Source organism: Cryptomeria japonica, chromosome 3 (genome assembly GCF_030272615.1).
Source record: "Cryptomeria japonica chromosome 3, Sugi_1.0, whole genome shotgun sequence".
NCBI classification, from domain to species: Eukaryota; Viridiplantae; Streptophyta; class Pinopsida; order Cupressales; family Cupressaceae; genus Cryptomeria; species Cryptomeria japonica.
Window position 1 is genome coordinate 656,772,947 of NC_081407.1, and position 15,968 is coordinate 656,788,914.

At 33.6% G+C, this 15,968-nt stretch overlaps 1 protein-coding gene across 6 annotated transcripts; it reads left to right on the forward strand.

The window, feature by feature from the left end:
• Nucleotides 1-6,267: 6,267 nt before the first annotated feature.
• LOC131855881 (uncharacterized) lies at nucleotides 6,268-10,789 on the forward strand. 6 transcript variants are annotated; one of them, XR_009372075.1, is made up of 6 exons: nucleotides 6,269-6,735; nucleotides 7,047-7,104; nucleotides 7,749-7,773; nucleotides 9,301-9,342; nucleotides 9,753-9,779; nucleotides 10,389-10,789. XR_009372075.1 is itself a non-coding variant. In XM_059218505.1 (5 exons), exons 2-5 carry the CDS (start codon nucleotides 6,726-6,728, stop codon nucleotides 10,596-10,598), a joined length of 303 nt encoding a protein of 100 aa, XP_059074488.1. In that variant the 5' UTR covers nucleotides 6,269-6,371; nucleotides 6,643-6,725; the 3' UTR covers nucleotides 10,599-10,789. The 6 variants fall into 6 exon arrangements, 2 of the variants coding, with proteins under 2 accessions (XP_059074487.1, XP_059074488.1); XR_009372073.1 differs by lacking the exon at nucleotides 9,753-9,779; XM_059218505.1 differs by lacking the exons at nucleotides 9,301-9,342; nucleotides 9,753-9,779 and having other exon boundaries at nucleotides 6,269-6,371; nucleotides 6,643-6,735.
• Nucleotides 10,790-15,968: the final 5,179 nt, after the last annotated feature.

Here is a 15,968-nt window from a genome sequence, read left to right on the forward strand (position 1 = left end):
CAAACTATGTATTGCTGACCTAAAAGATATATAATACTAAAACATAATCATAAAATAACATGCATCAAAATATCACTCCATAACACAATGTTTTTTGGTCATGCAGAAACTCTTGGTTAGAGAGAAAAACTGCAGTGGGGATGGCACCCACAACTTCATTACTGTAGTAATCAAGATTGCCCGGTTAGAGCTACATGTTTAGCCATTTCTGATAGCTTACCCTGTTAGGAGTGTAAAGATCTTTAGATCTACCTTGTTAAAGGATTTTACAAACACTTCTACAAAATGTTGTACCTGGTTAAAGGCTTTACAATTTATAGACTTTATTAAAGTCTTTTACCCTATTAAAGGTTTCTATTACAACTTAATATTTCAATCAAAATCTTTACAAAATATCTGCAACTTCACATCTAAATTGTTGTAGCAGACTCTATGTGCTCAATATAAAATTGCCTTGCTCATAGCATTCCTCGGTAATTGATAAATCAACTCGGTAACCACTTTTGTATACTTTGTTCCTTAAACTGTTTTTCGAAACCTTCTCGGTAGCCTGTGATTATCTCTGTCAATCTTCTTTCTTCATACTGAACTATGTCATTCCTTTGTGTCTCTTTTCTTGATTGACTTTTTTTCATATCATATCATCTACTCAAATCATTTTGTTTATATAGATCTCTGAGATGATGATCTGTTCATGCTTCGATCATATAAACATGTTTTATTGAATGAAAAAAAACATAGAAATTACTTCATTGGATATTCTTCCTCAAAATCATACTAAATCTTTTAAATGCAATTTCCAATGTAGTAACAATTTCATCTTCTCTAATTATGTAACACGTTTCACATGTGTGTCTAGGTTCATTGAATCTGGTAACACATTTTCACTTGGTTCAAATTAACTCAGTATTCCTTCTTTGCTGCTTGGTAAACATATAAACCTTACTCGGTAGATAGTCTGCATATGTCTCGGTTCACAGCTCAGTGTGTATCATCTCGGTGACTTGTCTTTCTTCTGTTAACCGACACTGGTGACCTTGGTGTTTACTGACTGGACTTTTCAGTAGTATTTACCGACTAGAGTATATAGAATGACTTTGGGCATAAAACTAATGACAACTTAGTAAATAGTAACAATATATATACATATACATATACATATATACATATATGTATATGTATATGTATATATATACATATACATATACATATACATATACATATATGTATATGTATATGTATATGTATATGTATATGTATATGTATATAGAATGACTTTGGGCATAAAACTAATGACAACTTAGTAAATAGTAACAATATATGTACATATACATATACATATATATGTATATGTATATGTATATGTATGCCTATATAGAATGACTTTGGGCATAAAACTAATGACAACTTAGTAAATAGTAACAATATATATACATATATATGTATATGTATATGTATATGTATGCATATATAGACACACACACACACACGACCTCCTTGGTTGAGTTCTGTCTCAGGTCCATTTTCTTCTCTTTCCAAGGTGTTATCTATGAGAAAGTAGTTTGGCCCCTTGTATCTCTTTCACCAAAGAGATTGAGTCAGGCAACCATCTCCCCTTCCTTGATATTTTTCTCTTTAAGAATCTAGATGATACCCTATGCCATACCATCTACTACAAATCCACCCACACTAATCTTTACCTCCACTCTTCTTCTCACCTCCACCTAGCCTAAAAAGCTAGCATCCTCAAAACCTTGACCTCTTGTGCTCTTCATATTTGTGACGCTGCAAACTTAAACCAAGAGCTAGATTACCTTGGCCATGTCTTCCTGTTGAATGGTTACAACAATAAGAAAATCTCTAGAACTTTCAACCAACTCAAGTCCTCCTTCTCTTCCAAACCTAAATCATCCACTCCCTCCATTCCTCCCTCCACCACCCTTCCTTACATTGTAGGCCTTTCCCATAAGATCTCCAAAATCCTCCTCAATAAGGGCATTTGATGTGCTTTCAAGCTTTTTTCCACCTTGAAGAACCACATTCCTTCTCTTAAAGACCTTAAAGATAGCTTCCTATATTTTGGAGTCTATAGAGTTGTCTATTCTTGTGGCATCCCATACATAGGTGAAACAACTCGTTCTATCAAAATTTGGATCAAAGAGCACAATGCAGACATCGAACATCAAACATGAGTGGGTTCTTGTTGGCAAAAGACACTGCACATGTTTTCAGACCCATTGTCATTGATGACAACTCAAGTTAGTGTATCCATCTGCAGTGAATGATTTCCTTATGCCGGAAGTCGGATTGAAGATTGGTTTAAGTCTAACAAGCTTAGAACAAAGCGTTTGACGGTGTTTGGTACTTTGGTTGGTATTTTGTTTCAGGTTAATATTTTGTGTTGTGGATCTAAGGAAAGATTGATAGATGTATGGAGTACCTTATTCTAGAATTTTAGCCTCTGGTGATGATTGATGTGTGAGTTAGAAGATCCAGTGTATTGGGTTTTGGTTTAACAATGCAATACAACCGACTAGCATGATAAATCCTTATGCGGATTAAGTGGAGTGACTTTGGAGATTATTTTTGTAATTGAGGATGTTTAGCTGACATATGTGGTAGCATGTGTTCGATTGTTTTGGTCCGCACTAGCATTTGAGTTCAGATTTTGCCGCCAATTTGGACACGATTCAAAAAATAATTAAACATTCTTATGCCAACATGTAGCCAATATAATTTATTGTTGTGGATATATAAGAGTGATGATTTTGATCATTTTAGATGTGTGGAAGGTGTTAGTGATCGATTATGCACAGTTTCACGTGCACAAGATAGAGATTGGTGCTTTGGATTATAACAAGACAGTGTAACAGAGCAGTGAGAGATGAGGTGTATAAAATTCATGTATTGTGCTTGTTTATGGTGAAAATGGATAACAATAATAATGATATTGAAAGGCTAAATGAATTCAACCACAAAACCCTAGCCTAACAACAACAAAGATCCACCATAACATATGAAGATTACCTAAGACAATGCAAATCAAATGAAATCACAAAGATTATACCATCACATGTCCAATAGGGTTTGGATCTCCATTCTTTCTATCTTCATTGATCTTGCTTGATATATTTGCTCTTAGATTTTATGTGCACAAGAGCTCAACAAAGAACGGAATGTGGTTGTAAGTAGGATCGCCTATGTTCAAAAGCGTAGTGTAGTCAAGTAGTCAACGGGGGGGCTGAATGCATAGTGAGTGAGTTTTGTGTAGATTGGTTGATTAGTTAGGGTTGATAATGAAGGAAGAATCTCCTTATATAGAAGATACTATAAGAAATGGAGGGATAAGATTAAGAGGTGTAAAAGATAAATGGTCGGCTATGATTAGAGGGTAGGTAGAGGAAATAAGAAAATAATGAGAGGGTAGGTAGTGTAGGAATTAAGAGATGAATGACATGTGTCATAGGTAGAAAAGGCTAATGAATTAATTAAATAAATAAAGATTCATTTAATTAAGAAGAAGTGGGATCAATTAAATAAATAAGATATTTATTTAATTTAGGAAAAGGATAATTTAAATAAATAAATGTATTTATTTAAATGAGAAATAAGGCTAGAAGAGGATAAATGAATTAATTAAATAAATAAAGATTTATTTAATTAATAGAAGAATTAGGCTAAATAAATTAAATAAATAAAATATTTATTTAATTAGACATGACAATTTTAGGTGTCTACAATGCTTAAACAAAATTGGACATTGGCATTTGTAGATGTTGTTCATCATTTCTAATGATCTGTAATCTTTGTATTTTAGTTGTAGGCAATGAGCCTCTCTCTTTTGAGCAGTTAGCTCTAGGCACCGTGCTTGAATGCATGTGCACTCCCTAATTGTAATATTTCTATACTTCTGTAGAGTATACTTATTTTGTGGGTTCATCCCCACAGTGGTTTTTCCCTTAACCGGGTTTCCATGTACAAAAATCTTGGTGTTATGGTGTTGTGGTTATTTACTTTATGTTCTTGCATCTTTCTTTTGTTCACATGCATTAAGTGGTTGAAAGAACAATTTAATAAAGTTAAAGAATGTAGAACACTGATTCACCCCCCCTCTCAATTTTCCTTGATTTCAACAGTTCTCAAGTTCGCTTTGGTTAACCACTCCTTCGCCACCAAACATCATATCTATATAGAGCATACCAAAATCCTTTCTAAGGAAGATAATTTCTTCAAATGGAAGCTCAAGGAGGCTATAGAAATTAGTAACCACCCTTCTAACCTAAATTGTGATGAGGGATGGACATTAAGTCCATCATGGTATCCTCTTTTATCTAGCCTCAAAATCCCATCCCTCCCCCCTCCTTAGCTCCCTTGTGTTTTTCTTTTTTCTTTTTGTTCTTTGGTTAGGTTACAGTTTAGTTCTTTGTGTTTTGGTTCCTTTTCTTGTCAAGTTCTATTTTAGTCTTTCTCATTTCCTTCTCTTTGATCATCACACACACACACACACACATTATTTATTTGTGCTCCCATATATTTGTATTTTGCACTTTTGTATGTGTGCTCATTTTTTATCTTATATATGTGCACGTACATATATATACACACATGTGCACACACACACGCATACATATACATATATACATATATATACAGACACACACACACACACACACACACATCCTTACATTTATGTATTTACACACACTCCCACATTTACACATTTATATGTGTGTGTGTGTGTGTGTCTCTCTCTCTCTCTCTCTCTCTCTCTCTCTCTCTCTCTCTCTCTCTATATATATATATATATATATATATATATATATAATTTTATTTTTTTCCTTTTGTGCACTTTCTTAAATGTGTTTGAATTTCTTTTTTGTATGGGTTGTTCCTTTGCTTCTTAGCCTCGTCGCGGTCCTTTCTTTTTTCTATTCTTGATTTTTTAAAATTTTTATTTTTTATTCCTAGCTAGTTGTGCTTCTCATCTACCCCATCTTCTCCTTTTTAAGCTATTTGGTCTACAATTTATCCACTTTTTTACTCTCATTAGCTCTCGCATCATGATGATGGATCATGGAGTGTGATCCGAAACATTGATGCAAACAAAACACACACAGTTGAATCTAGAAGCTTAACATTTAACAAACCTTAATTTATTCTTTAATGAGGGTAGTGTCAATCTAACTATTACCATTCTCATCAATCAATTTTGGAATCTCCTCAAGAATACCTTATTAACTAGTCAATCTCTTTATTACCAAATAGAAGGGTAGATGAAAATCTTATAGGTTTGTTTCTTATCTCATTTTCCTCCAAATTGTGGATTCCATCCATCAAAATATAATTAATCACATTATAAGCTTTATTCTTGAGAGTGCTTAATGAAATAATTTGGTGTTTTAGTCTCCTTCTATAAGTCAAATTGCTCTAAAATATTGCCTCCAAAAGTCATCCTTATTTATAAAAGAGTGTAGCTTTGCTAGAAGATTCTTCTCTCTAACATAAGATCTCAATTCATTATTAAATCTTATCCTTATTTATAAGGACTTGAATTTATTATTAAATCTTATCCAACTTTGATTTGACTTTACCTTTCTTCTCGAGAATCTATCCAAAGGAGTTCTCGTTCAAAAATCTTGTACATTGTTCTTCACATTGTTATGTTTTTTTTGGTTACCCTATACATAAAAACCCCCCACACTAATGTTCTACCTTTTTTTGACTTTATTTTGAAAATCTATGTGATGAGTCCACATTTTTTCAAATCTAAAGGGAAAGAATTTTCAATTGCCCAACATCTCCATACAAAACATGATAGGGGAGTGATATGAGTCAATACTAGTAAAGGTAGACATAAAGCAACAACAACAGGACAACTAATTATGTTGAATTAAGACTCAATCTAGATTTACGAAGATGAGAGAAGGGCCAAGCTGTCAATTTGACCAAGTGAATTTTGATCCTTCTATGTCAAAATCCAACAAAGCAATGTTATTAATAAAATCAATTAAATCATAATAAAATCAACTAAATTGTCTCTACTAACTAAGGAGATGAAAGACCCTCCTTTCTGATTGAAAAATCCCACAACATGCTCTAAATATTTTTATTTAATTGATTAATTTTTTATCAATTACTATTAAATGACCTATATAAATGTAATAGATAATTATTACTAATAGTTTTTTACAACAAAAATTAAAATAAAATAAAATTCATATATAAATGGCAAACATGAAACATGACAAAAATACAAATACAATTCACTCTCTCGTCCGAGTGGAGCGTGCCTGTTAACGGTCCTCAAATGTCTTCCAGGGAGAATGGTCTTGTTTAGCTGGATTTCATCTCTATTTACGGGCATTTCATCTGTGCGAAGAGGGGCAGATTGTTTCCTATTCTGTTGCTATTTTTTTTGGTTTTGTTTGCCTTTCAGATTGTTCCCCATTCTGTATTTTGTTTTGTTTTGGCATTGCCATGCCCTTTGTTCCTTCTACTTCTGAGTTTTGGGTTTTTTCTTTGTCATTTTCCATTCATGGTATTTTGTAAATATTTTGTGTGTGGATCGCAATTTTTCAATGGTAAATTAGTTCGACCATGATAGGCCTTGATTTTTGTTTGCTCATAATTGTTTTCCACAAGGAAGCTGCAGTTCCACAATTTTAGAAGTCTTTTCTGAGCTGTCCATTTTGCTGGCCTTCACTATCCTCAACAGTGTTCAGCCCATGCTTTCAGGTAAATAAGTTCCATTTTCTATGGGCGTAAGAATTGATAAAAAACTTACAGCCTTGTTTTTGTTACTTCAATTTACATGTTTTGGACCATGCTAGTAACATTGTATTTCAAAAGGAATATAGAGACTACAATTACCATGTACTGCTTTCTTCTTATTCATGTACTGCCTATGTTTTCCTTGCTTGTATTCACGTACTCCATACTCCATGTCTTTTCCTTGTTTGAGTATATTTAGTTGCTTTTGTTTTGATTGATTAATAGAAAAATCATACATTTGTGTTGTTTGCTTATTGATCCTATTTTAATGGCAGGGAGGAGTTCAAGAAGAGCTATAACGAGGCCGATCCTAAAGCCAAGGGTATTTCCCAGGTACCAATCGAAACGTATTTGAATTGGCATAGTTATGCTTTGGTCATTCTACATTGCAGTTCTATTGTCGTGGTTGCCACCAAAAATTCATTGTTTCATTTGTATTAATTGGTATCTGTTGCTTGATTTGGGCGTGATAAGCATTGCATGTCTTTTGTTGCTAACTAAAGTGTTATGATTACTTAATTGTGTTTTCCATATCATTTGAATTATGTTTGGTAGAACATCCAATTGATTAGTAAAAAATTTTCATAAATAGAAATTGTCTCAAGGTATGTACATTGCTCTTCTATGTTTCAACTGTAAGGAAGTTTTTGTTTTGTCTTTAATTTGAAATTTCTAGGGTGTTTGTGGCATCTTTACATGTATTAGTAACAATACAGTCAGTGACACAAGGTATTTGTCTGTTCCACTTGTTAGGCATGTCATTATATTATGTGAGTTGTGTCTATATCTAAAAATATGCTTACCTGGATTTGTCCTTAAAGTGTTGTTTAGTCTCATTCATCTATGATTCCTGCTATTTTGGTAAATAATTTACTTTGGATCTCCTTAATACCTTTCTATATTGCAAAGGGAAACTTCAAATTGCATAACATCTGGCATCAGGCTGTTTCTTATTTGGGCCATGTTCCTACCTGCAGGTTGCCGAAAATGGTGGTGATAAATGTAAGTCTTTGTCAGATAGGTTTGCATCTAGGTTATCATATGGTTGGTAAACTATGTAGTTATCTTGCAAAATATGTAGTGTCCTTTAACTTTAGTTGGTAGTTTGAACTTTAGTGTTTATATATGTATAGATTGTGTTTGAATAAATTATGTGAATTGACCAAACTAATTTTATGGGAAGAGTTTGTTTTATCTTTGTGATTCATCTTGTGTATTTGTAATTTGGTATGTTTGAGTTCAAATGTTTACTTCTTGAGTGGTTAAACTAATTTTATGTGAAGCATGTTTTTGAGTTTCATCATGTGTTTGGAATGTAATTTTTGCATTCATTTTATGTGGTAGTGTGTTCACTTTAGCATGTTTTATGATTCTAGCCTTCAATTTACATGTGTGCTTGTAATTTGGCAAGTTTGAACTAAAGTGTTTGCCTTATATGTGTGTACTAACATTGTGTGAATTGTATATGTTAAACTCTGGCTCTAACTTGTGTGCATGGAAAGTGTATGAAAGAACTTTCTTCTTTGTGCACATATGGATGAAGATTGGTTATTATTTGTGTGAAATGTACAAATTAACTTTTGATGTTAACTTTGTGTGTGGAATGTGTATAAGAACACTTTAATGATGCTGTTGTGTTTTCTACGTGTTTGCATGCTTGAAAGTTAACTATGACATTCACTTCATCTGAAGTGGATGTGTGTGTAAGTTAATTTTGTTATTTACATTGTGTGAATTGTTTGACTCTATGCTTGATCTAATTTTGACATTCATTTTTTTTCTATATAAATGTGTCAACTATCATTGTGTGTGGAGTGTATGTTTCCAAACTTCAATAATGTTCACTTGGTTCATGTATGTATTTGAAGTATTATTTGAACCTTGGCGTCCCCTTAAATTTATTGAGTGAATTGGGACAATCATTGTTGTGAGTGAAATGTGACTTTGAACTTTTGCATTCACTTATTCAATTGATTTACCATTTGTATATATATTTCAGCATTCCCATTCACTTAGTGTGAGTCACTTATTATTTGTGTGTGTATTGGTATCCACTTATTTGTGTATGGTGTGTGCTTGAACTTTGACATCCCTTTATTTGAGTGAACTTTGGTATTCATTTTGTATGAGAGTGAATTAACTTCATTTAATTGAATTTGAGCCTCTCACATTATTTGTATGAGAGGTGTTTAATATCTTTCTTATTTGAGTGAACTAGTTATTCATTTTGTGTGTGTAGGAGAGAGATTTTTAACTAAGTGTACTTTGACTCTATGCTTGAACTAACTTTGACATTCATTTTTTGATGTATAAGTATACTTCATCTATTATTTATTCATTGTAAAACTACAATTGACCGCTTCATTGAATGGAGCCATAGCTCTATCTTGTGTATGGATCAAATTTAAATAAATGTTATGTATTCACAAAATCTGCTTCAATTGAATCAATAGCATAGTGATAACTCTTAGGTCTTCCATGTTGTGGATTTTGATTCTTGTATAAAATTTTTTGCTTGTAAATGCGAAGTGATGGTGGCTAATGAGCTGGAGGCTAGACATGGCAAAGGAGGTAAATTTTCAATGGTTGTCTCTACAATTAGTTGAACAATGGTAGACCTTGTTTTTTTTTCGCTAGGAAGTTGTTCTGGTCTTCACAAGTATTTCCACAGTTGTAGAAGTCATTTCTAAGTTTTTCCATTTTGCTGGCCTTTACCATCCTCAACTGTATTCAGCCTATTGAGCCTCTGCTTTCGGGTAAAGTAGTTCCATTTTCCATGGGTGTAAGAACTGACAAAAAAATTCACAGCCCTGTTTTTGTTACTTCAATTTACATGAATCAAACATGTTTTGGAGCATGATGGTAACATTGTATTTCAAAAGGAATATAGAGACTGCAATTACTGTGTTATAAACAACTTCTACTCTTACATGTGTCTGACTGCGTATTATTTTTCCTTATCATGTTTCGGGTGGGCTCAGGATTGGTTGCTTAATCAGGCTGTTTTGGTAGGTACCATTTCTTTCCAGTAGAATAGGTAAATATGAAAATGAAATGAAATTTTTATTAAAAGGAAGGAAACCATGTAAAATTTTGTAATATACTCTCTCATTTGCAAGCCAAGCTATTGCTCTCCATAGACTACAATAGTCATTCAGTCCCTAATGTTATGTGTTCGAGTTATGCCTTGTGCTTTTCATGGCATCTGTAGCTCAAAATCCCATGATGGTGCTTCAACAAATCCATTTACAAACTTGTCAATCATCTCCAAGTGAATCCATCATTCAGTCTCTTTATGATGGTTTTTGTTCACTGTTTATCAAACTTTGAACGTTTATTTTTCTTTGCCTTGTTTTAAAAGCAATACAGACTGCTTTTTTGATTCTTTTTGCAACAGGACAGCATTATCCTTGTTTTTAGTTCATCTGTTTTATCATCAGTTAGGATATCTTAGAAGTATTATTTTAAGTGTGATTGTAAAAATCTTCTATTGCAGCAAGGAAGAGCAATTTCTTTCATAATTCTGCTAGTTATTTTTTTTTCAATGTAGAGATTACTTCAAAAATGGTCAAAAATAGCCTATACAACTTACTGGAATTATTATGGATTTGCAACAGAAGAAAATACATGGTAGACCTGAATACCAGCAACAAAATCCCATGATAGCTCAAAATCCCATGATGGTGCTTCAACAAATCCATGTACAAACTTGCCCATCATCTCCAAGTGAATCCATCATTCAGTCTCTTTATGATGGTTTTTGTTCACTGTTTATCAAAATTCAGTCTCTTTATCATGGTTTTAGTTCACTGTTTATCAAACTTTGAACGTTTATTTTTCTTTGCCTTGTTTTAAAAGCAATACGGACTGCTTTTTGGATTCTTTTTGCAACAGGACAGCATTATCCTTGTTTTTAGTTCATCTGTTTTATCATCAGTTAGGATATCTTAGAAGTATTATTTTAAGTGTGATTGTAAAAATCTTCTATTGCAGCAAAGAAGAGCAATTTCTTTCATAATTCTGCTAGTTATTTTTTTTTCAATGTAGAGATTACTTCAAAAATGGTCAAAAATAGCCTATACAACTTACTGGAATTATTATGGATTTGCAACAGAAGAAAATACATGGTAGACCTGAATACCAGCAACTGTAAAACATATAGTAAAATTTAAGGAATTCAGAAATCAATGTCTTCCAGCCAAATAGAGTTTTTACTTTATGAATAAATTTTATTATCAAATGCAAGGATTGGGATTGAATTAAACAACTTACAATAACAAACTTTAGATCACCCCACAAACCGACTTTCTGTTTAGTGTGAAATAATATGATCCAAAATCATACCACTAGTTTTGAAATTGTTATAACATTGTGATCTAGATTTTTGTTCAAACTTTTAAAAATAGAAAACAATATATTGTTTACATACAGCTGACCTTTACATAAAAGCCATATTTTATAATTAAAATAGAGAGAAGAAAAATGAAGAGTTATTTTTAGTGAAAGGAAAGTTCTGTTTCACAGCCTTAGAGAATGGGACGACAGTCCGAGAGACATTTTTCTGAGGATGGGGATGAGGATGGCAGGTGAACAGTAACATATATATAATTTTTTTTTTAATATACTGTTAAAGACTCAAGCTCTACAAGTTAATCTACAGCAATATAAGTTGACATTGGTAAAACCATATTTGGACAATGTCTACAGAAACTTGCACACCAATCACATGACAATTCTCACAGACTATTCCACAAATGCACCTTTAATCTCTTTTGCAACTGACAATACTATCATATTGAAAATTTCGAAGTTTGAGATTTGAGTTGAAGTTTGGACAATGAAATTAGAAATTCAGATTCTTCCTGTTAGTGTTAACTGCTAAATAATTTATACCAGTAGCTAGAAATCTGAATCATGAAAGGTTTATTTCTGTTATACGACTATCGGTCTACCACTGCTATCATAATTAAATTTATTGTTATTATACTGTTATCATGCCACTTCAATTTACACAATGCCCAGGACACTTGAGCAATCTTGGCACAGGTCATCATTGACTTGAAGAGTATAGAACAATTACTAGAGATATTCATCTTACATATTTTTCCTTGTTTTCTATGAATAAGAAGATAATTTGCATGCACCTTTGGCTCTTTTTATTCCCAAGGGTAGGAATGTTGTCCAACATTTGTGGACCATCTCTACCATCTAGTGTCAAGCTTCTACCATTGGTGTATGAGGCTACTCGAGGGGAGGCTGCATGGTTCTCTTCTTCTTTGTATTTTGGGAGGAAATTGTCCTAATATGGGGTTTTATCCTTCTCACTTTTTGAGGGAAGATCACCTCTAGTCATCTTTTCTTAGTGTGAGTCTTTTCATATGGGTTGTTGGGACTTACATCCATGGTGCCTTTTTTTTCTTGAGTCCCTTAAATATCAATGTATCATCTTGGAAATTTTGATCCTTTTGTTGATAATCGATATGAGAAATCTCCCAAGGATCTAAAAAAGTTCAAATACTACGTCAAAATTATTTAATATCAAGAAGTTATGAGCTTGTGGATTTCAACCTTTTAATCATATCGAGTGTAGTTCACATAGAAATCCTTGCATTGGTTTGGTTCAGTTGCTATTTTTTGTAAGAAGCTATCTAATGGTCTTCTTTTTTATTACAATTGAAAAGAGATCCAATTTTGAACCTTTTTCCTTTCTAAAGTCTCTCATGTGAGTTTTAAACCAACCACGTGAAATGAACATTAAAAAGGTAAAAATATCTAGTTAACTTTCCCCACATTCACCCTTTTACAAAGCCAAACGAAATGTTAACAAAAAAGTCTGAACCCCATGTTTGAACTAAACCTTTAAAAACTCATTAATCAGTTTAGTTCAGTTGATACTTCTCGCAACTTGTACTTTACTGAAGTCATGTTGATATCACACCTTTGCAGAGTTCCCTTGTCCATTTGAACCAGTCCACTCACATCCCATGATCCATCCATTGCTACTGTCACCATGTCTTTTGTTTATATCATCCAAATTAAAGCATGCCCAGTCCATGATGATATCATCCTATCTTGTTGACATAATCATCAAAAAAATTTCATTCGAATTAGACACCAGAATAACTGTTGTGAAGTTGTTAAGTTCAGTTCTGATGATTTTCTCCATATGTCCACTTCATTGCAAGTTCAATTTAGTAGTGAATTCCTACACCAGGATGGCTCTGATAGCATCAGAACATTCATATTTTATGGTTTTTTTTGCGAGTGCCTCTCACTTGCTCCTCTACCGAATTAGGATGCCACTAATGCATCTTTCACCAACCATGGGTTTGATTAGTGAAATTGTAAATGCATTTGGGCCCCAAAGTTCTAATGCCTAGATTTTGATTCCAGCTATCGACATTATGTGTCTATTTGTAGTTTTGATATATGATTCATTCACATAAGTATACAGTTTAACCATCAACATTTCGAATCACACTCTGTGATCCATCATCAAGACGCCAGATCATGGAGTGTGATTTGAAATGTTGATGGTTAAAAATTGTTTACACAATCAAATCCAGAAACTGCACACTTATTTGAAAGGATTGTGGAAATCTAATAGCTCTGATGATTCATTCAAACAAATTTTATTTTTTAAGAAAAAAATTATGTTATTTAATTTGCCACATTGTTGCATGCTGTATAACGTTGTTTGAGCCACTCAAAATTCCTTCTTGTTGTCAACCACCGAATCTTAGTTGTTGTACCTTGATTGAATCAAGACATCAAGATGACATTTCTTTTCAATTATCTAGCAGATAATGGAACCTCCGAATAAAACCAGCAAGTAGAGTTACACTTCATGTGATAATAAAAAGTAGATTGTCACAAAAGGTGGAATTTATATAACTGGAAGAAATATAGATGTAATTAGTTGAAGACTGCAAAATATCTAGCCAGAAATAACAACAGAATAATGAAAGTAAACAGCTGGTACCTTATTTGTTATTAAGATATTGGATACCCCAAATAACAAACAATCTGCAGAGGTTTAAGGTCTTCCATAAGACAAGATGAAAAGATGATGGGCAGTATATACTACATAGTACTGCATATCCACAAGACTTTTAAACAATAGAATTTATGATTGAATGTTGCTACCAAAAAGTTCTAATCCCAAACCAAGCCCAGACAACCAGGAAACTTGGAAAGTGTACACCAACTATTACATTATTATCACTTGGAAGCTTCTCAACATTAAAATGAAGAAGTAGTTTGGCTTTCATTCTTTGTACCTAAAATACTTGTGCTGGCAAGCAAATATGATAAATCTATATGGAATGTTGGAGTGGAAGGAACTCCAAGGAAAGTGCTTCTCTATGCAATATTTTGACAATGTCTATCATACTTTTCCTTTCTTGAGGAGATTCCTTTGTGCAAAGGAAACTCATGCTTATGAGTTGTCTAAGGCAGTTCAATACCTTGTCCTCGCTGCATGTAACACCATTCAGTAAACTGCTATCAACAACTTCTAGTATTGTATTTGGAAAATTCCTACTTACCCACTATTGCATGTTCATTCCTTCGACAAATAGATCTTCTGTAGGCCTCTTTCCAGTTACCATCTCTAATAACATAATTCCATAGCTCTATACATCTGCCCTCTCACTCCGTATTCTACATTCAAGTCAATCGCATTGTAAGTTTTCTATTCTCAATTTCTTGTAACAAAGAAAGGAAATTGAGCATTTGTTATGGTAAATACTTAAATATCATATCTGGAGCAATATAGCTAATGGATCCTTTTAGTGTATCTGTAGAAGTCAATGAGTTGATGGAGTTTCCAGATATTAACCTTGAAGTGCCAAAATCTGTTGAATAAGCTGTCATGTCCTCACCAAGCAACACATTGCTGGGCTTTATATAACAGTGGATGACTTGAACAAAACAATGGTGTTGGAGATATTCCAGGGTTTGTGCAATGTCTATGGCTATATTCAACCTTTGAATTAAATCCAATCTAGGCATGTGCCCTCTGAACTTTGTGGACCTTCAGGATGCAAAACTTTGTTTAGGATTCCATTTGGCTTTAGAGTCAATATCAAGGCTTTGAAATCTGGTTCTGAAAAACTGCTTAAGGTTGTAATCAAATTTTGATGTCAGACTCTTCTCAAAACATTGCACTCTCTAACAAAACTCTTTATCTTTCAAAATTACCAACTTCCAACAAAAGCTAAATCTACACACTCGAATTCAGAAGAACAAGCAAATCATTATGGACTATGGAAATTTTTACGAATTTAACTCCCAACAAGTTAGCCTCATTAAATCCATCAGTTGCATCGGTAAGCTCTGAAAGTAAGTTTTTTTGGTGATCTAATCTAGAAGGAAAAGAGATGAGAGGGTGCCTCTTGCAGTAGCGTCTCCATAAGAATCTCATAAGCAAATAGCAGATGACAAAAGTTGCAATGCCAACAATAGTTATGACTACCCTTTTGAGATGAGTATGTCTTTTGCGTTTGAGAGCAATTTTACCCAAGGTCCACATAGGCCAAGGTTTTGAATAAAGGATGTTGGACCAAGAATTTTGAAAACCCCATCTTTGGGACTTCCCGTGATAACCTATTCATAGAAAAATTGAGGCGCTGAAGCTCTTTGAGGCCAAGGTATTCTTCCTGACAACTTGTTGGAAAAGAAATCTAAATCCTGTAGATTCTGAAGTTTACCAAAAGAGTCTGGAATTGGACCTTCTATTTGATTGCATGAAAGGTTCAGATATTCAAGTGCTACGCAGCTTCCTAGGACAAAGGGATTATGCCCTTTCAACTGATTTGCAGAAATATCTATAGCTTGAACCTTATCAAGCTTGCTGAGCTCTTAAGGCACGGGGCCTTGTAATACATTGTCTGAAAGATTGAAACCCATTAATAAATTGATGTCCTGCTGCTACCTGTGGAGGTATGTGTCCTGAGCTTGTTGGATGAAAGATCAAGGTCGTCCAACTTAAGGCATTCAGCTAAACCTGGAGGTATGATTCCTGTCAACTGGTTGTTATCAAGATACACGCCTTATTTGCTGGAGATGGGCGAGAGAATCAGGAATAGAACCATAAAGCTTGTTTTCTCCGGGACCTAGAGCTCCAAGGGTTTTGAATTTCCCTTTCTCACTTGGAATAGTTCCTTCTAATGTGTTTGAAGCGATGTCCAACTGCT

Excerpts from the sequence above, each read along its gene's own strand:
- LOC131855881 (XM_059218504.1), top strand. Across the intron at positions 7,105-7,748 it reads AAGCCAAGGGTATTTCCCAG|GTTGCCGAAAATGGTGGTGA; the intron begins GTACCAATCGAA and ends TCCTACCTGCAG. Across the intron at positions 7,774-10,388 it reads CGAAAATGGTGGTGATAAAT|AAGAAAATACATGGTAGACC; the intron begins GTAAGTCTTTGT and ends GATTTGCAACAG.